The 15,729-nt window shown below is 32.7% G+C and overlaps 1 protein-coding gene across 1 annotated transcript in view; it reads right to left on the reverse strand.

The window, feature by feature from the left end:
* Positions 1-14,855, reverse strand: part of LOC129225718 (2-methoxy-6-polyprenyl-1,4-benzoquinol methylase, mitochondrial-like) — a 29,436-nt gene extending 14,581 nt beyond the window's left edge. The window contains exons 1-3 of the mRNA XM_054860209.1: positions 14,552-14,855; positions 10,546-10,695; positions 1,616-1,798 (exon numbers count right to left, since the gene is read on the reverse strand). Coding sequence (XP_054716184.1) covers positions 1,616-1,798; positions 10,546-10,695; positions 14,552-14,750 — 532 coding nt within the window. The 5' untranslated portion in view covers positions 14,751-14,855. The remainder of the gene's footprint in view (positions 1-1,615; positions 1,799-10,545; positions 10,696-14,551) is intronic.
* Between the last annotated feature and the right edge of the window lie 874 nt (positions 14,856-15,729).

Raw genomic sequence — 15,729 nt, forward strand, 5'->3', positions numbered from 1 at the left:
AAAGCAACATGCTATCGTGAAACAGAAAATTCAAAACAGAAAAGTGCGAATCTTTGCTGGTTTTCCTTTTTTAACGAATGCAGATTTTTACACTGTTTCAAACAAAAGCCTAACTTTCAGCTGAACTTGAAGCCCAATATGATTTGTTGTTGTATCATCTGAAAGCCAATAAAATGGGCCAGTTTTTGGTAGATTTGCCCGATTGTAGCTCTTACGGTTGTTTTTGAAAATGTCGATTAAAAACGTTGGCACCATTTTAATTCTGAGTGTGTCCAATGTTTTAAAGCTTGTAGCTCTCAGTAAAATGCGACTATCTTAATGCGAAAGGTATCATTTTGTAGGATTTAGTCTGCTCTTTCAAAATATGTACTTATTTTCTTTGTAGGTCCTACAGGAATTTCAGAAATCAGTCGTTTTCTCAGAATTTTGTTTTTTTACTCATTTTCCTTAAATTTACCAAAACTCGGTTACGGTTAAGGATTGGACACGATAATGGGTGGTTCTATGCTCCGCTTGGGCTCTTCTATCACCCCCTTTCGTATGGCAGATTCGATCGAACTCACCGTGTATATATATATATTTATACAGTGGTCTACTGATTCACTATTCTTAAATTATAATTTAAACTTTAAAAGGCTTCTCCCCTTTTTACTCAAAACCTGTATCAAATTTTGGAATTTTTGTAAAAATTTAGTGAAATTCAAGAAAGCAAGTCTTATGATTTTAGACCAAGGTCCAGAAGGAACGTAACATTTAATGCAAAATTTTACGATGATAACACAAACAAAAAGGTTAAATAATATTGCTACTTTATCTTCCTCAAAAATTAAGATAACTTTCAATTTGGAGGAGAGTCAGTTCTACTTCAAAACTTTTTTAGCCCTATTATATTATTTCGCCCTATACTGATGGATTTTTAGAGGGAAAAAAAATGGGTGAGAAAGTATCACCTTTTGTTAAAATTAGGGTTCTCACCTTTTTATAATTGGATTATTTATAAGTGCGAAGTTGAAGAGAAATATTTTTGAAAGAAAACTAAGTATAAGAAATAAATTCAAAAACAAAAATGTAGTTCTCGGACTCCGGTATTATGATCTGTTTTTGTACTTGCGATTTTTATTAAGCTTTTATATCCAAATGAGCTGAAAATTTTTAAGCGCTTGCATTTCCAAAATTCAGCATTTTCCGTATAATTTAGCTTTTACCGTACTAATTAATCTCTTTGGATGATTGTAAATAGATTGATGCACATAACTGTAGGATAAGTTAGAGTGTGGAATCAGTAAGAATCCTAAAGGAGAAATACAGTAGCGTTGTTATGGAAATGTTTTTCTTTATATCCCTTTTACTTGCTCTTAGTGATTCAATTTGACAGGCGTGATAAAATCTTGAGTGCGTGATTCTCAAGCTCTATTATTCACCCTGACATTTACCAATTGTTATTAATGAAAAATCCTCCCCTCCCATGAAAAAATCTTGGTTGAGCCCCAAACAAAAAAAGGGCTACCAGGTCATTTTTTTTAGATCAGTTAACCAAAATATTTTTCTATAATTCTACTTGTATACTCATACAAACATTTGGTTACTAATGAAAAATTTAAAAATAATTTCTTACATTTCTGCAAATCTGCTTCTTTGCTTCTTTCATTGCAAATTGATAACATTTTGTCATTCATATCCAATACAACTACATGACTTTCATTTGTATGTGTGTCATTCTCTTCAGTTTGTAAAGTATTTGGGGCATCATGAGACCGACTACCTAATGTTGCTTGCAGGAAACGAAAAGCTATGTCACCTAGAATGAGGAAATCAAATTAATTTAATTAAATTAAAAGGAAAACATTAATATTGATATATATAGTGGAAAATAAACAGAATAAATAGTAATAACTACTAATGCAATAATTGAACAATAAAACATAGGACTAGAACTGCAATCTGGCTCTATATTTTTTGGTCGGCAGGGGATGTTGGTTGGTGTCAAGTGGTTTTATATATAAAAGTATAATGCATTTACTCAGCAATACATTTTGTAGTTTTTACATATAATATGTATTAAGTACACATGGTGTCTCATCTTTCCTCCAGCTGTATTCATTTTGCTTTTTTAAAGCTATTAAATCAGAGATATATATATATTAGGGTGTCCCAAAAAAATGAAAGTCGTTTTTTTAAAACGCATACCCTCTTATTTTTTTCCTTTTATATCAAAACCATTGTAAAAAAAGTTTCATGCAATTTGGAGCACGGAAACCCGTGCCGACTTGCGCCTAAAGGCCTAAACGTGTAAATAGCACGTGTTTAGCGACGCGATACTTTGCAGAGCTCAAAGCAACTGTAAATAGTGCACAGAAAACAAATGAAAACGGAAAAACATTTGTTGGGGGGGGGGGGCTTATCCGTGGCAACTAGCAAACTGTCAAACGTGTCAGTACGAATTCACTCCGGTCAGCGAGTGCAGCTTAGTTTTTACATAGTGAACGAAACAAGGCAGTGGAATTGCAAAGTTCGAAAAAAGAGATATTTTTAATAGGAGTTGCGTAAAATACCAAATTACAGGCTTGAAACTTCCTTCTAACGGACAAGTTTTGTCTGTTTTGTTTTATGACATTCGAGAAGTAAATTTAACCATCAGTGAAAGTGCGAATCTCGCTATTCGGTAATGCATCATCTTTTGGGAAAAGGCACGCATTCCCACTAAATCGTTGCCAAATTGTGTGAATAAACTTAAGAACTTGTATCAAATTTGGAGATACTTACAAAAAAATGGAAAGAAACTGCAAGAAGTATTCAGGCAGGACCAACAAGAATTTGAGAGAAATTTAAACAATTTATTCAATATTGCACATGCTGATGCACTTCCGTTAATCAAAATAGAGGAAGATGGGCTTTTCTTGCAACTCCAAAGAGAGCCCGGCCGACGTAGTCTCTTTGGATGGAGCGGATAAAAAACTGGCCGACAAAGAGGAAAGGGCTCGACTTTGAGTTGTCATAGAAGAAAACAGGCGCATCAAATACGATTCCGCTTCAACATCCTCGGCATTGTATGAACCTGTACAAGAAGATTCCTCTTCGAGCTTTAGTGAAAATATTAATTCGGAAGATTTCCCTGAAACATATAAATCAGTACCTGGAACAAGTTTATCAGAATCTGGAACAAGTATATTAGAACCTGGAACAAGTATATCAGAACCTGGAACAAGTATTCCATAACCTGGAACAAGTATTCCATAACCTGGAACAAGTATTATCAGAACCTGGAACAAATATTATCAGAACCTGGAACAAGTAAATATGTAATGAGGAGCGATTTTATTACTCCAAAGTCAGTTGCTTTATTGGACAGGTGTCCAAGAATACGAGATTATGTGTTTATTCTTGAATCTACTATTGACGCACTTGGGTATAACATTGATGAATTTCCCATAGGTAAATCTTCAAGTAAAAGAATTCGAACTGAAAAGCGGAAGGAGCACGGAGAAAGAATAAAAATAGGTTTTCAGTACGGGGTACCATATGTAGTGAATTTACCTTGGGATATGAAACCGTTGCCTGTTTTGGGTGCTCAAAAATCAAAAGAAGATCGCTTATCTATAGTTATTTCATATGGATGTGACGGAACAACTCATTGCTGAGTCTAAACTGGATAATTCTACAGGAAGAGAACAAACACAGGCTGTTTGAAAGGCAGTTTTAGATTGGAATCTCGAAGACAAAGTTAAAACTATTCAATGCATTTTGGCAAAGCACCCAAAAAAGATTTGTGCTTTTGAAACAAGTGTCCGAAAATGTGGACTCAATTATCTCAAAAGCTGTTTTACAAAAATTCATCCAGCTTTTATGGTATGGTCAATAATATTTCATTCCTTGATGTGAAAAAGACTGTCTCAATGCTTAGAGCAGTAAACAATGTAGCTGAAAGAGCGGGTAAAATGTTGCAGGACTTTCATGGTTTGCTAACATTTGATGAGGAACAAAAACAATTTGTGTTATGTTGCATTCAAGAGCACCGGAAGCTCTATCCTGACTGCAAAAAGCAAACATTGAAATAAAAATATGTACAGTAATGTTTCTTGTAGTCTAATATTGTTGTAAATATCTGCTTTAAATAAATTGATGTTGCGTGTAGTAAGGAATTATACGGTTAGCAATCTTTCCACTATAGTCGCCGTACAGGATTTCAGGTCCAACTTTGACCTCAAGTCGGCACGGGTTCCCGTTATTTTATTGCAATAAAACTTTTTTCTCATGTTTCTGAGGTGGAATGGAAAAAATTTGTAGGGTATGCATATTCGATTTCACAAATTTTTTTTCGCCATTATATCTTGGGACACCCTAATATATATATATATATATATATATATATATATAACGGCTAAAGTAAGAAGAGTGGGTAAACCTAGCTTTAACCGGTTAAAGCGGGTATTAGCAACGCTTTGCGGTTATAGCACGAGCTTCTAATGTTTCCCCCTTTAACCGGCTAAAACTGGGTATAACCAACCCGAGTCGGTTAAAGTCCAAAGTGTTCTCAACGCTTCCGCTTTTAGCCGGCTTATACCGGGTCTTACCGATTCGTGAGCAAATTCAGAACATTTTTGCGACGCAGTTCGTTCGTAATGCATATGTGTATTTGCTTCTGCAGACAGAGTTAAAAAATGGAGATCGAAAGTATGTTCAAATCAACTTTCTATGGGAAATTCGAAAAGATTCTTTCTTCTAAGGAAGGTAATATTACTTTTTATATGAACGATGTACAATATAATCAGTTTATTGAAGACGTGAAAGAAGCTAAGCAATCTGCCAAAAGAACAACGATGCACTATCGTCGTTTGAAGCGCTTCGACATATGTAATGTTGGCGGCATTGATAAACTAATAGCTCCTGTTTCTACAACGAACCCTGTAATTAAATATTACGTACGAAATGAAGATATGTTTGACATTCTTCAAGAAATACATGTCTCCATCGGACATGGTGGAAGAAATAGAATGGTGAATAAAGCTCAAAAAAAAAATACAAAAATGTCACTCAGGAAGCTATAATGTTATATCTTCAGCTGTGCAAGTCGTGCCATATGAAGTTAAAATCTAGTAAAAAAGGTGTTGTGATCAAACCGAGTTTATCAAATGAAATGAATAGTCGTTGCCAAGTAGATTTAATTGACATGCAGACTAATCCTGATGGCAATTATAAATTTATTCTCGTATACCAAGATCATCTGACGAAGTTTGTGCAGCTTAGACCCTTGAACAGTAAAACTGCTGAAAAGGTCGCCAAAGTGCTGTTGGATATTCTTTGCATATTCGGATCCCCGTCAATTTTGCAGTCTGATAATGGGAGGGAGTTTTCCAACAAAGTGGTTGAAAATTTAAAATCTTTGTGGACAGGATTAAAAATAATACCTGGGAAACCACGTTACAGTCAAAGCCAAGGTAGCATGGAAAGAGCAAACCAGGATGTTCAAAAAAAGCTCATGACCTGGATGAAAGACAAAAATTGTGAAAAATGGTCTGAAGGACTTCGATTTGTTCAGCCAATGGAAAACAGAGCCTACCATGATGGCATAAAACGTTCAAAATATAAAGCAATGTTTGGCTGTGATATGAAAGTTGGTTTGAAGTCATCTGGTCTCCCGAATGAAATAATTGATACTGTCCTTAGCGAAGAGCACTTAGAGGAACTAATTAAGAACATGAAAGAACAAGAACAAAGCCTCAAAGAAACTGAAAGTGAAGAAGAAATAGTATTCAGTGCCGAGTGTGAACTATGTGAAAACATAAATGGATTATGTGATTTATGCTCCTAAAAAAGATAATATAATTAATAATAGAAACAGAGCAAAAGCAAACTTAGCATTACAGGCTAAAAAAATGATATCTTTGTCCAATACTAAGTATCCACCTTGCAAAGTTGGTGATAGCGTAAGAGTTAAAAATTCCTGACGTAGATAGAGGCAGGGGTGACTTTAGAAATATTATTTTAACTGTTCTTGAATGTAATGAGAACGGGTTGTATAAATTGGGTAATGAGAAAGGAACAATTCCTGAAATGTTTTCAAGAAATCAATTTACTGTATGTGAATCCCAATTTGTAAACATTGGGGATGTTTCAGATGAGAACAAATCTTTACGGAAACTTGCAAACCTACAATCAACTTCTGGTGGTCAAGGATTCAAAAAATGCCACTGTAAAACAAAATGTGAAACCAAAAAAAGTGTCTTTGCAAAGCGGCAAATATTTCATGTAACTCTAAATACCATTCAAGTTTATCTTGTAAAAACTAATAGAAGTTAAAAATATCTCTGATTATTTTAATTTGTATTCGTATTAATAACTTAATGTCCTTATTCATCGATTACTTTTAACTTTTATTTTTATTGATAATTTGATTTACTTTTATTTGTGTACTACCTATACCTACACGTATAAAAAAACTTAATATATAACTTAATGTCCTTATTTATTGATTACTTTTATTTTATATTTTATTGATAACTTAATATCTTTATTTACGATTTACTTACTTTCATTTGTGTACTACCTATAACTATAAAAAATTGCTTCATAAAAATTTAAAACGTAACTTCGGACTTTAACTGACTGGTGTTGGTTAGACACAGTTTTACCCGGTCAAAGCGGGAAGCATTAGGAGCTCTTCGGGCTTTAGCCACAAGGCGTTGCTAATCCCTGCTTTAACCGGTTAAAGCTAGGTTTACCCGCTATTCTTACTTTATCCGTAACATATATATATATATACATATATATATTTTTCAAAATAAAATGTCTAATATTTAGGCATGCTTCAATAATCAAATAAAGGCTGTTTAATGTATCACATGCAGCAGTGCAAACTTTAATGTTGTTAGTGTCATAGTGTTACTGTATTATTAAGAACTCAGTCACGCTTAGGGGTGAGCGAACTGGTGACTACCCAGGGTTGTTTAATTTTTTTTTAACAGTAAAATGCAAAAATCCAAATTGATGAAGAGATCCCTGTGAAAAGGAATAACCTTCCATTATTAAACTTGAAACGCATGAAAATTGACAAATCAACAAACAATAAGATTTTAATTGTTATTTAGAAACAAATTTTGATTCAAATTATCAAACAAAAATTCAATTTTTTCGATCTTAGATGATATTAGAGAAGATTTAGGGGCTCTCCCTTAAATAGTTTTTTTACATTGAAGTGAAAAAAAAAAAGGAATAATAAGACACCTTTGATGCCTTTAACGTAAAAATGGGGTCTGGAATTTTTGGGAAGTGTGAGTTCCAAAAAAAACAAACAAAAATAACACCTTTTTTGAGACAATCCTTCATGATGTTTGAAGGTGGAGATTTGGGAACTTGTAAAGGGGTAAGTATCTAAAGTTGATAGCCCCCTCCTTGAATACTTTCTAGATTCGTCCTTGAATAAATGGAAACTCCCTCTGTGAACTAATTCTTGCTATGCCACTGCACAAATACCTTTCATAAGAAAAGTAACATTGTAAAAGTTCTTAACCAAGTCCGGCACCAAATAATGTTTTGTCATTCATTGACATTTATTACACAAAGCTTGCTAATCAAGTTGTCACATGTGCATTTAATCAGCTGATGGAAATTTCGAACACTTGTCGTAACATTACAAACTAAAGTGAAACCTCCCTTAACGGACACTCCCGAATAACGGACACCTCTAATTAACGGACATTTTTGTCCTATATTGAGGGACTGCAAGTCCCAGTCCCTCAATATAGGCCAGTCCATGTAATTCACTCTGAATAACGGACACTCCGAATAACGGACAGTTATTTCACAAAAAATTCCCTTGTGATCGTAGCTCTTCCGTTTTTTTTTTTCTTTTCACAGAATATCTTAGTAACTGCTTGCCTTACAAAGCTTTTCATACTCCACAACTGATATTCCACCCCCACCCCATTTTCTTATCACTGTTTCTTGAAATTTAAAGGATGGTAATGGGCAGAGGCAGCGATTGGGGCTTAAAAGTTGGGGGCAGAAAAAAAAAGAACTAAAAGGCATGGTACTTTTTGTGGGCAGCAAAAAATGAAAAAGAAAAAAAAAAGTCATAATTTTGTAACGGCTAGTTTTGAGAGTATTGAAGCAGATAAGTGAAAACTGGTGTCAGTCTAACAATTAACGTTCGTTTTTCTTAAGATTTTAATGAATTTTATGCACAATAACTATTCAAAAGTTAAGATAAACAAGAAGTTCTGTCTAGAACTAGATGAGCCTACTTTCCCGTATACCCATACTACTTTCTAGTACCTGATCAATATTCTCAAAAATAGCTAAAATCGCAAGTTTTTTCAAACATATTTTAAAAATACTTTAAGCTGATTTCTAGGAATAAAATAACCCCACTCATCTAAAAAAAATTTATGCGTAAAAAAAAAAGCAGCAACTTTTAAACAAAGCAGCTAATACACTTTTTTCCATTAAAAAAAATCTTTAACAGCTTTCAAAACGAGAAAATAATAATTAAAATTAATCAGCTCATTAAAATAAATACATCATATCAAAAAAAAAAAATCGTTTCTTTTCCCCTGTTAAAAAAAAACATTTTTTTAAATGAATTAATGCACTCACCAAAACAACAACAACAGCAACAAAACAAAAAAAAACAATAAAATGTCAACTTAAAGAAATAATTTTCTTTGTCAAAAAAAAAATCGTCTGCCCATATCTTTATGTAGAAACATAAATGACTTCGAGTTTATTCGCCAAAAACTGAGTATCTAAATTGAAACTTTAGCGTAAAAATAAAAACAAGTCATATCAACAATAATTATTTCACAGTTAAAACCATAGCTGCGGAGTCGGAGTCAATCTCATTTTGAGATAAAGGAGTCGGAGTCGAATATTTAAGAATCGGAGTCAGTCATTTGTCCACCGTGTATAAATTTTTGCCAAAACTACGAAGTCAGAGTCAAAGTCGGGGAGTCGGAGTCCGATTAATTGTCGGGCACAGGAGTCGGAGTCGGAGTCAAGTGCCCCTAAATTCTCGAAGTCGAAGTCTGGAGTTTGACGTCAAGAGTTATTTCCAACAAAATTTGTTTGAAGTAAATCCGCCTTCAAGTAGGGAATCTTCATTGACTTTCAGTTTCCCCGTAGGCACTATTGTTAAGGGATTTGAACTGTTCAAAATTAAACGGAAAATTGTTCAAATCAAAAAGATATTTTATATACAAGTTTTTCATCAAAAACTTTTTCCGACAAAGCTTGTTTGAAGCAAATTCGCCTCACAGTTCGGAATTGCTTTGAATTTCCCCGTAGGCGCTAATGTTAAGTTTTTTTGAACTGTTCAAAATTGAACAAAAAATAGTTCAAATCAAAAAGTGAAATATGGGGATGAGGTGTCCTCGCCGAGATCTTTCGAACAAAAAAAAGTTTGTTCGAATCGGACTATTCATTCAAAAGTTATTAGGGGGGGACAGACAGACAGACCGACAGACAGACAGACATTTTTCCCCATCTCAATACCCTACTTTCCAATTTTTAATTTTTCAATATTTATTTAATTATTTTATTTATTTTTGACTTTTTTTTGTTTTTCACGATATTTTTAAGATCCATTAAGCCTTCATTCATGCTTTTTTCTTCTTTTTCTGACTTTTACTGGGAAAGTAGGCTAAAAAGAGGAAACTGGGCGCTTTTTCTAACTAGGGCTCTCGGGAGATTCAATTGAGCAGACCGGCGCCGGTAGTAGTCGGTTTATGGCGACGTGGTTTCGTTGGGTTGTTTAATTTTTAGACATGAAAAAGATTTGCCCATACTCAAGGTTATATTGCCAACTGTCAATCATGCAATAGTGATACTTGAGATAAAATAAATAAATTAACCATAAAAAGTGTTGGGGGGGAGGGGGGTTGCTCCGCCGAATCACCGCCGTTGGTAATGCAAAAAAGAGATGTCAAACTGTTTTAACTGATTACTTTAATTGATTAGATGCTTTTTAAGACAAGTGTGTGCTGTCAGTATACCTTTATTAAGAAAAAACAGATTAATTACACTTGACGTAAAATGTAGTAAACCTTTCGCAATTGTTTCGATTATGTTCTACAAAGGGAACAACAGCCCATTTTGAAAAAGATAAATTAAGTAGTTCCTCCTAATAGCGGACACCTCCCAATAAGGGACAAAACTTCTAGTCCTTTGACTGTCCGCTATTCGGAGGTTTCACTGTATATTCATATGGTACATGATTTATACTAATTGAGCAACAAGTTCTGCCTATTCTACTGCTTTGTGTTCATTCAGACTTCCTATCTCAGCTACCACTTTCCTCTGACGTTTCCAGCTATGGGTTCTTAAGCTATTACATCACTCTTTAGATGCCATCCACCTTCCTTAAAAGTTTGTCACAAAATTTTTTAGGTATCTTTTGTATAATCAATGTCAAATGGATACAAATTCCACAGAAAGCATTTTTTACCTTAATTTTCCCAAGCAAGTCAAAAAAAAAGAAAGAAAAATGTTGACTAGAAAACATTTAAGACCCATTTGGAGCACAAAGAAAATGTTATAAAATATACCCTGTACCAGTTCCTCCAGCTACATCCAACAGCTTTGTTCCAGGAGTAGGAGAAAGTGTTTGAATGAAGATATCTTTCCATAAGCGATGTATTCCCAAGCTCATAGCATCATTCATTAAATCATATTTCCCAGCAACTTCTGAGAAAACTGTTTGCACTAAAAAAAGGCATCAAAAATGAGAAAAATAATAGACCAAAAATTAAGACCAATTCATTAAGAACCTTAAACATTCAGTTATATTGAAAACTAGTGGTACCCGCACGGCTTTGCCCGTAATAGAAAAATTAAAAGGTCTTTTGATTCGTTTGTATATTTACAAATAATGTAGGGTGAATTTTCTCGCCAATTGGCTTGTACCCTTGTTACGGTTCCACGTTATTATAATTTCGTATCTCGCCAATTGGCTTGTGCCCATGTTACGGTTCCACGTTATGATAATTTCATAATTTACTCGTCCATCTACGATAATTTTGTTCTTAAAATTGGAATAGAAAAATAACCACATCGATTTTTCGAAAAATCGCTTCGAGGTGCACACCCCCATGCTACATACTAACTTTGTGCCAAATTTCATGAAAATCGGCCGAACGGTTTAGGCGCTATGCGCGTCACAGACATCCTACAGACATCCAGACATCTAGACATCCTCCGGACAGAGAGACTTTCAGCTTTATTATTAGTAATAGTGGTACCCGCACGGCTTTGCCCGTAATAGAAAAAAATAAAAGGTCGTTTGGTTCGCATGTGTACTTACAAATAATGTATGGTGAATTTTCTCGCCAATTGGCTTGTGCCCATGTTACTGTTCCACGTTATGATAATTTCGTAATTTACTCGTCCATCTTATGATATTTTTTTTCTTAAAATTGGAATAGAAAAAGAACAACATCGAATTTTCGAAAAATCGCTTCGAGGTGCACACTCCCATGCTACATACTAACTTTGCGCCAAATTTCATGAAAATCGGCCGAATGGTTTAGGCGCTATGCGCGTCACAGACATCCTACAGACATCCAGACATCCTCCGGACAGAGACTTTCAGCTTTATTATTAGTAAAGAAGAAGATAATTTCGTACCTCACCAATTGGCTTGTGCCCATGTTACGGTTCCACGTTATGATAATTTCGTAATTTATGATATTTTTTTCCTTAAAATTGGAATAGAAAAAGAACAAAATCGAATTTTCGAAAAATCGCTTCGAGGTGCACACCCCCATGCTACATACTAACTTTGTGCCAAATTTCATGAAAATCGGCCGAACGGTTTAGGCGCTATGCGCGTCACAGACATCCTACAGACATCCTCCAGACATCCTCCGGACAGAGAGACTTTCTGCTTTATTATTAGTAAAGATAATTAAAATGATATTAAGTAGACTTTCAATCATCCCTTTAACCTGGCATATGACTTTACTAAGTGTGAAAATTGAAAAACAAATTGTGAAGAGTTCATAATTATGTATTAAAATTTCAAAATAAAAATAAAGTTAAAAAAAAAAAGAAAATATGTTACTAGTACATCACTTTCTTTTCAATTAAATGTGATATAAAAAATGTTTTTTTAATCTAAAGACTACATTTATAAGCTGGGTTTGCACTAAAAAGTATGAAATATGTCATAAAATAAGCATAGTAAACTCCCGATTATCCATGGAATAGGGTGGTACAGTAACCGCAAATAATGCGAATAATAGGTAAAAAACGATACTTAGCAAAAAAATATTAATAACACTCACATACATTTAAATTAGAACTAAATATATCGCATCTACTAACATTGAACATAAAAAATATAAGTAAAATCTAAAAGTGAACAATAATACATTCATAAGTTTAAAAAAAGAAATTGTGAAAAGATCCGCGGATAATCCAACTGTTGATAACCAGGAGTTTAGTGTACATGATTTCCTGATTACAGCACTCAAAAATTGATCTTAATATCTTTTCATTTAGGTCAATTCTAAAGTAGCCAATAAAATTTTGATTAAAAATTCGAGAGAAGAAATATTAGTATATACAGCTTTTATCCAAATAACTTTTACTATATACAAACCACATTTCTTCTTCTCTCAAATTTTAATTTAAAATTTTATTTAGAATTGACCTAAAAATAAAGCTATTAAAATTAACTGCAATCTTGAAGTGTTTTAATCAAGAAATTATACTTATTTTATTTCACTTTTTAGTGTGAACTAAGCCTATAGAAATACTCTTAAGATATAAAAATATTTGTTCAATTTTATTTAAAAGTTTTTTTTTTTTTTGGTTTGAAATTTTTTTGAGGTGAAACTTTTTAACATTTAAAACATATTTACCTGAACACAAGAAAACAAACAATCTTTTTCAATATGTTGTTTATCATATATGTCAATATGTGATGTTTCTGTTATTTGATATAACAAATATACATTCAAAACTAATTTCACTTAAATTATACATTTATTCTGCATGTTTTTTCTTTAATTTAATTTTTTTAAATTTAAATTAGAGATTTTTCTACTTCTTTCGAAGCAATTGATTTAAATCAAGTTGATTTACTATACATCAAACTAGTTAAAGAGTTTTATCTATATATTTTTTTCTTCAGTTGAAAAATGGAAGTAATTTATGTCATTCAAGTCGATTATTTCATTATATTTTGAACACTCCAATTGCATTCTTTCATAACTATTTGAATGTCCACCTTCAATAAATTTTAAAAAATATACTACATTAATAGATTTTATTCTGTGTTTGTGATATTTTCTCACAAAATACAATGTCACAAAAAATGTAGTTTCGGACACTTTCGAACAGTACAGTAAAAACTGGGTTTTACCATAGCATCCAAAGCCAACTTTGACTTTAGTCAGATGTTTTTTTTTTTTTTTTTTTCATCCATTAGCCTAGACTTAAAAGAGTGATGCTGTAACTTCTAAACATTTCTTGGAATTAATTGCAAGTTTGAGCATTTCATACTTAACCTATTTAATTTTGTTTGAGCATCAAGTAGTTGAACTTTAGGTCTTTCAAAGTCTCCATAAAGTTTCAGTTTATGGCAAATATGACAAATGAAAAGTTAACTTTTACCCTACATTAATTTAACAAGTGTGGAGTATCTCTTAACCTCTAAATATGGATATATTTTATGAGTGAAGCACTAGTAAATGATTGCATATCATACATTTTCGTTGCGGCACATTATTTTATTCAAAGATAAATTGATTGTCTTCAATGACAACCACTCAATGGTAACCAGGGTTCGAAAATATCATGATATTTTCAAAAATATCCGATATTTTCAATTGGCACAAACAAAAGTCTTCAAGATAGTAAATGCATCCACAAATTACTCATTATCCATACTCATTATTTTCTTACATTATAATTACAACATGTAGACTTAGAATTAAGGTTTCTTTCATTACTTATATGTTATATTTCATTTTACATTTCTATCAATTTTAATGGAGTTAATTTAGCATTTGCTGTTTTACTCATTTTTCTTCTGTTCGTTTCTTTCACAGTTATATGATTCAGAAATAAATAATATGCATTAGTCGGTGCATAGTCATAAGACATTTTTTTTTCTGAGCAATGTTTAATATTTTATTTATCACTTTTAATATGAGTTGAAATTGTTACATTACTAATAATTTTATGAATATAAAATACAAGCAAAAAAGAAACTTTATATTACTTTATTATATTAATGATGTATTAATACAACATGAAATTATAGTACATAACGTTTTAGTTATTTTTAATAATAAATTAACAATATTACTATGATTAATATACTTTTTGTATTGAAAATACTGTAGGGTTCAAGAAATAAATATCGAAAATATCAAAATATCATGATATTTTCAAAATAAATCTCGGATAGATATCGCAATATATATCATGGTATATATCGGCAAATCCTGATGGTAACCCAGTCAATATTTTGACAAGTATACCTACCAAGTACGAACAGAATATTCGGTACAGCAATGACGTAATAAAACAAATATTTAATTTATAAGATTACCTTTGTCTCTTTTCTCCGAGGAGGAAACTTTTTCGAAACCAAAGTAATGTGAGTCTATTTCAGTGTTGTTCAATTTTACATTTCTAGATGAAACGTTCGAAAGGGATGCATAATTTTTGATTATTAGAGAAACATGTCCCTTTTTAAGTAGCACATTACATACGAAGGACCGATACTTAGAATTTAAGTTTATTTTCATCTTTTCTCTTTCACAATTCTTATATTCAGTGTTAGTTACTTAATTTGTATTGGAACAGAGGATATTTTTTCTAATTTTTTCGCGCAGTTGAACTGTTATTGTTTACATTTTAAAAAGGTTACGGTTACGTACGAGAATGTTGCCATGCAGAAATATAATTTCAGAAACGTTGTTCATAATGGGTTCTTTCAGACAGAGAGAACCGGTTAACCGGCTCTCTGTACATTCTGAAATGTGAAGTAAGAAATAGCCGGATTCAAGTGAAACACTACACAATCGCAAAAAAGACAATCGCAATCGCCGAGATTTGCAATCGCTGTTGGCAGTCGAATTCAAGTGAAACAATTTGGACAATCGCAAGTGAGAAGTCGGGGTAGGAGCTACTGGTCGATGATAATCGCATGTACTTGGAGCGATTAACTGATGTCAACCAATGAGAGAATTAGGTTTGAGCTCCCTGGGTTTGAGATCGTTAAAATCGTGATGCAATATTTGTTTTGATGTTGAATTCATGTTCGCTCGCGTAATGGATATGTTCCGTGCTATTTTTTTTTTTCAACTTTCAGTTCTACAGTTGGAAAAGAAAGCAAACTGGATAAAAAATGTTGCCGTTTAAGAAATGCTTTATATCTTCCACATGCATATTGTATTTGTTTTGAATAAAACGCATGATGTTTAAAGGAAAATTACGATTTGATAATCATCCGATGAGAATGAATCTAATGTGGATCAAAGATTTTCAAATAATTTTCTCGCGACGATAATTGAATAATACTTAGAGAATTTTAAATTTAAACTGCCTATTCCCTACTAGCAAAATTTCTTGCATCAACCTTGACAGATCTTGATATTATATTGATGGCGTCAATATTGACGTGTTTCATACTGCATAAAGCTTGCATAAAGATTAAAAAGCAATATTACAATAACAACACGTATGCAACATTGCATTCATCTTAAAATATCAATATTGATATTA

Source organism: Uloborus diversus, chromosome 7, assembly GCF_026930045.1.
Source record: "Uloborus diversus isolate 005 chromosome 7, Udiv.v.3.1, whole genome shotgun sequence".
In the NCBI taxonomy this organism is placed as follows: Eukaryota; Metazoa; Arthropoda; class Arachnida; order Araneae; family Uloboridae; genus Uloborus; species Uloborus diversus.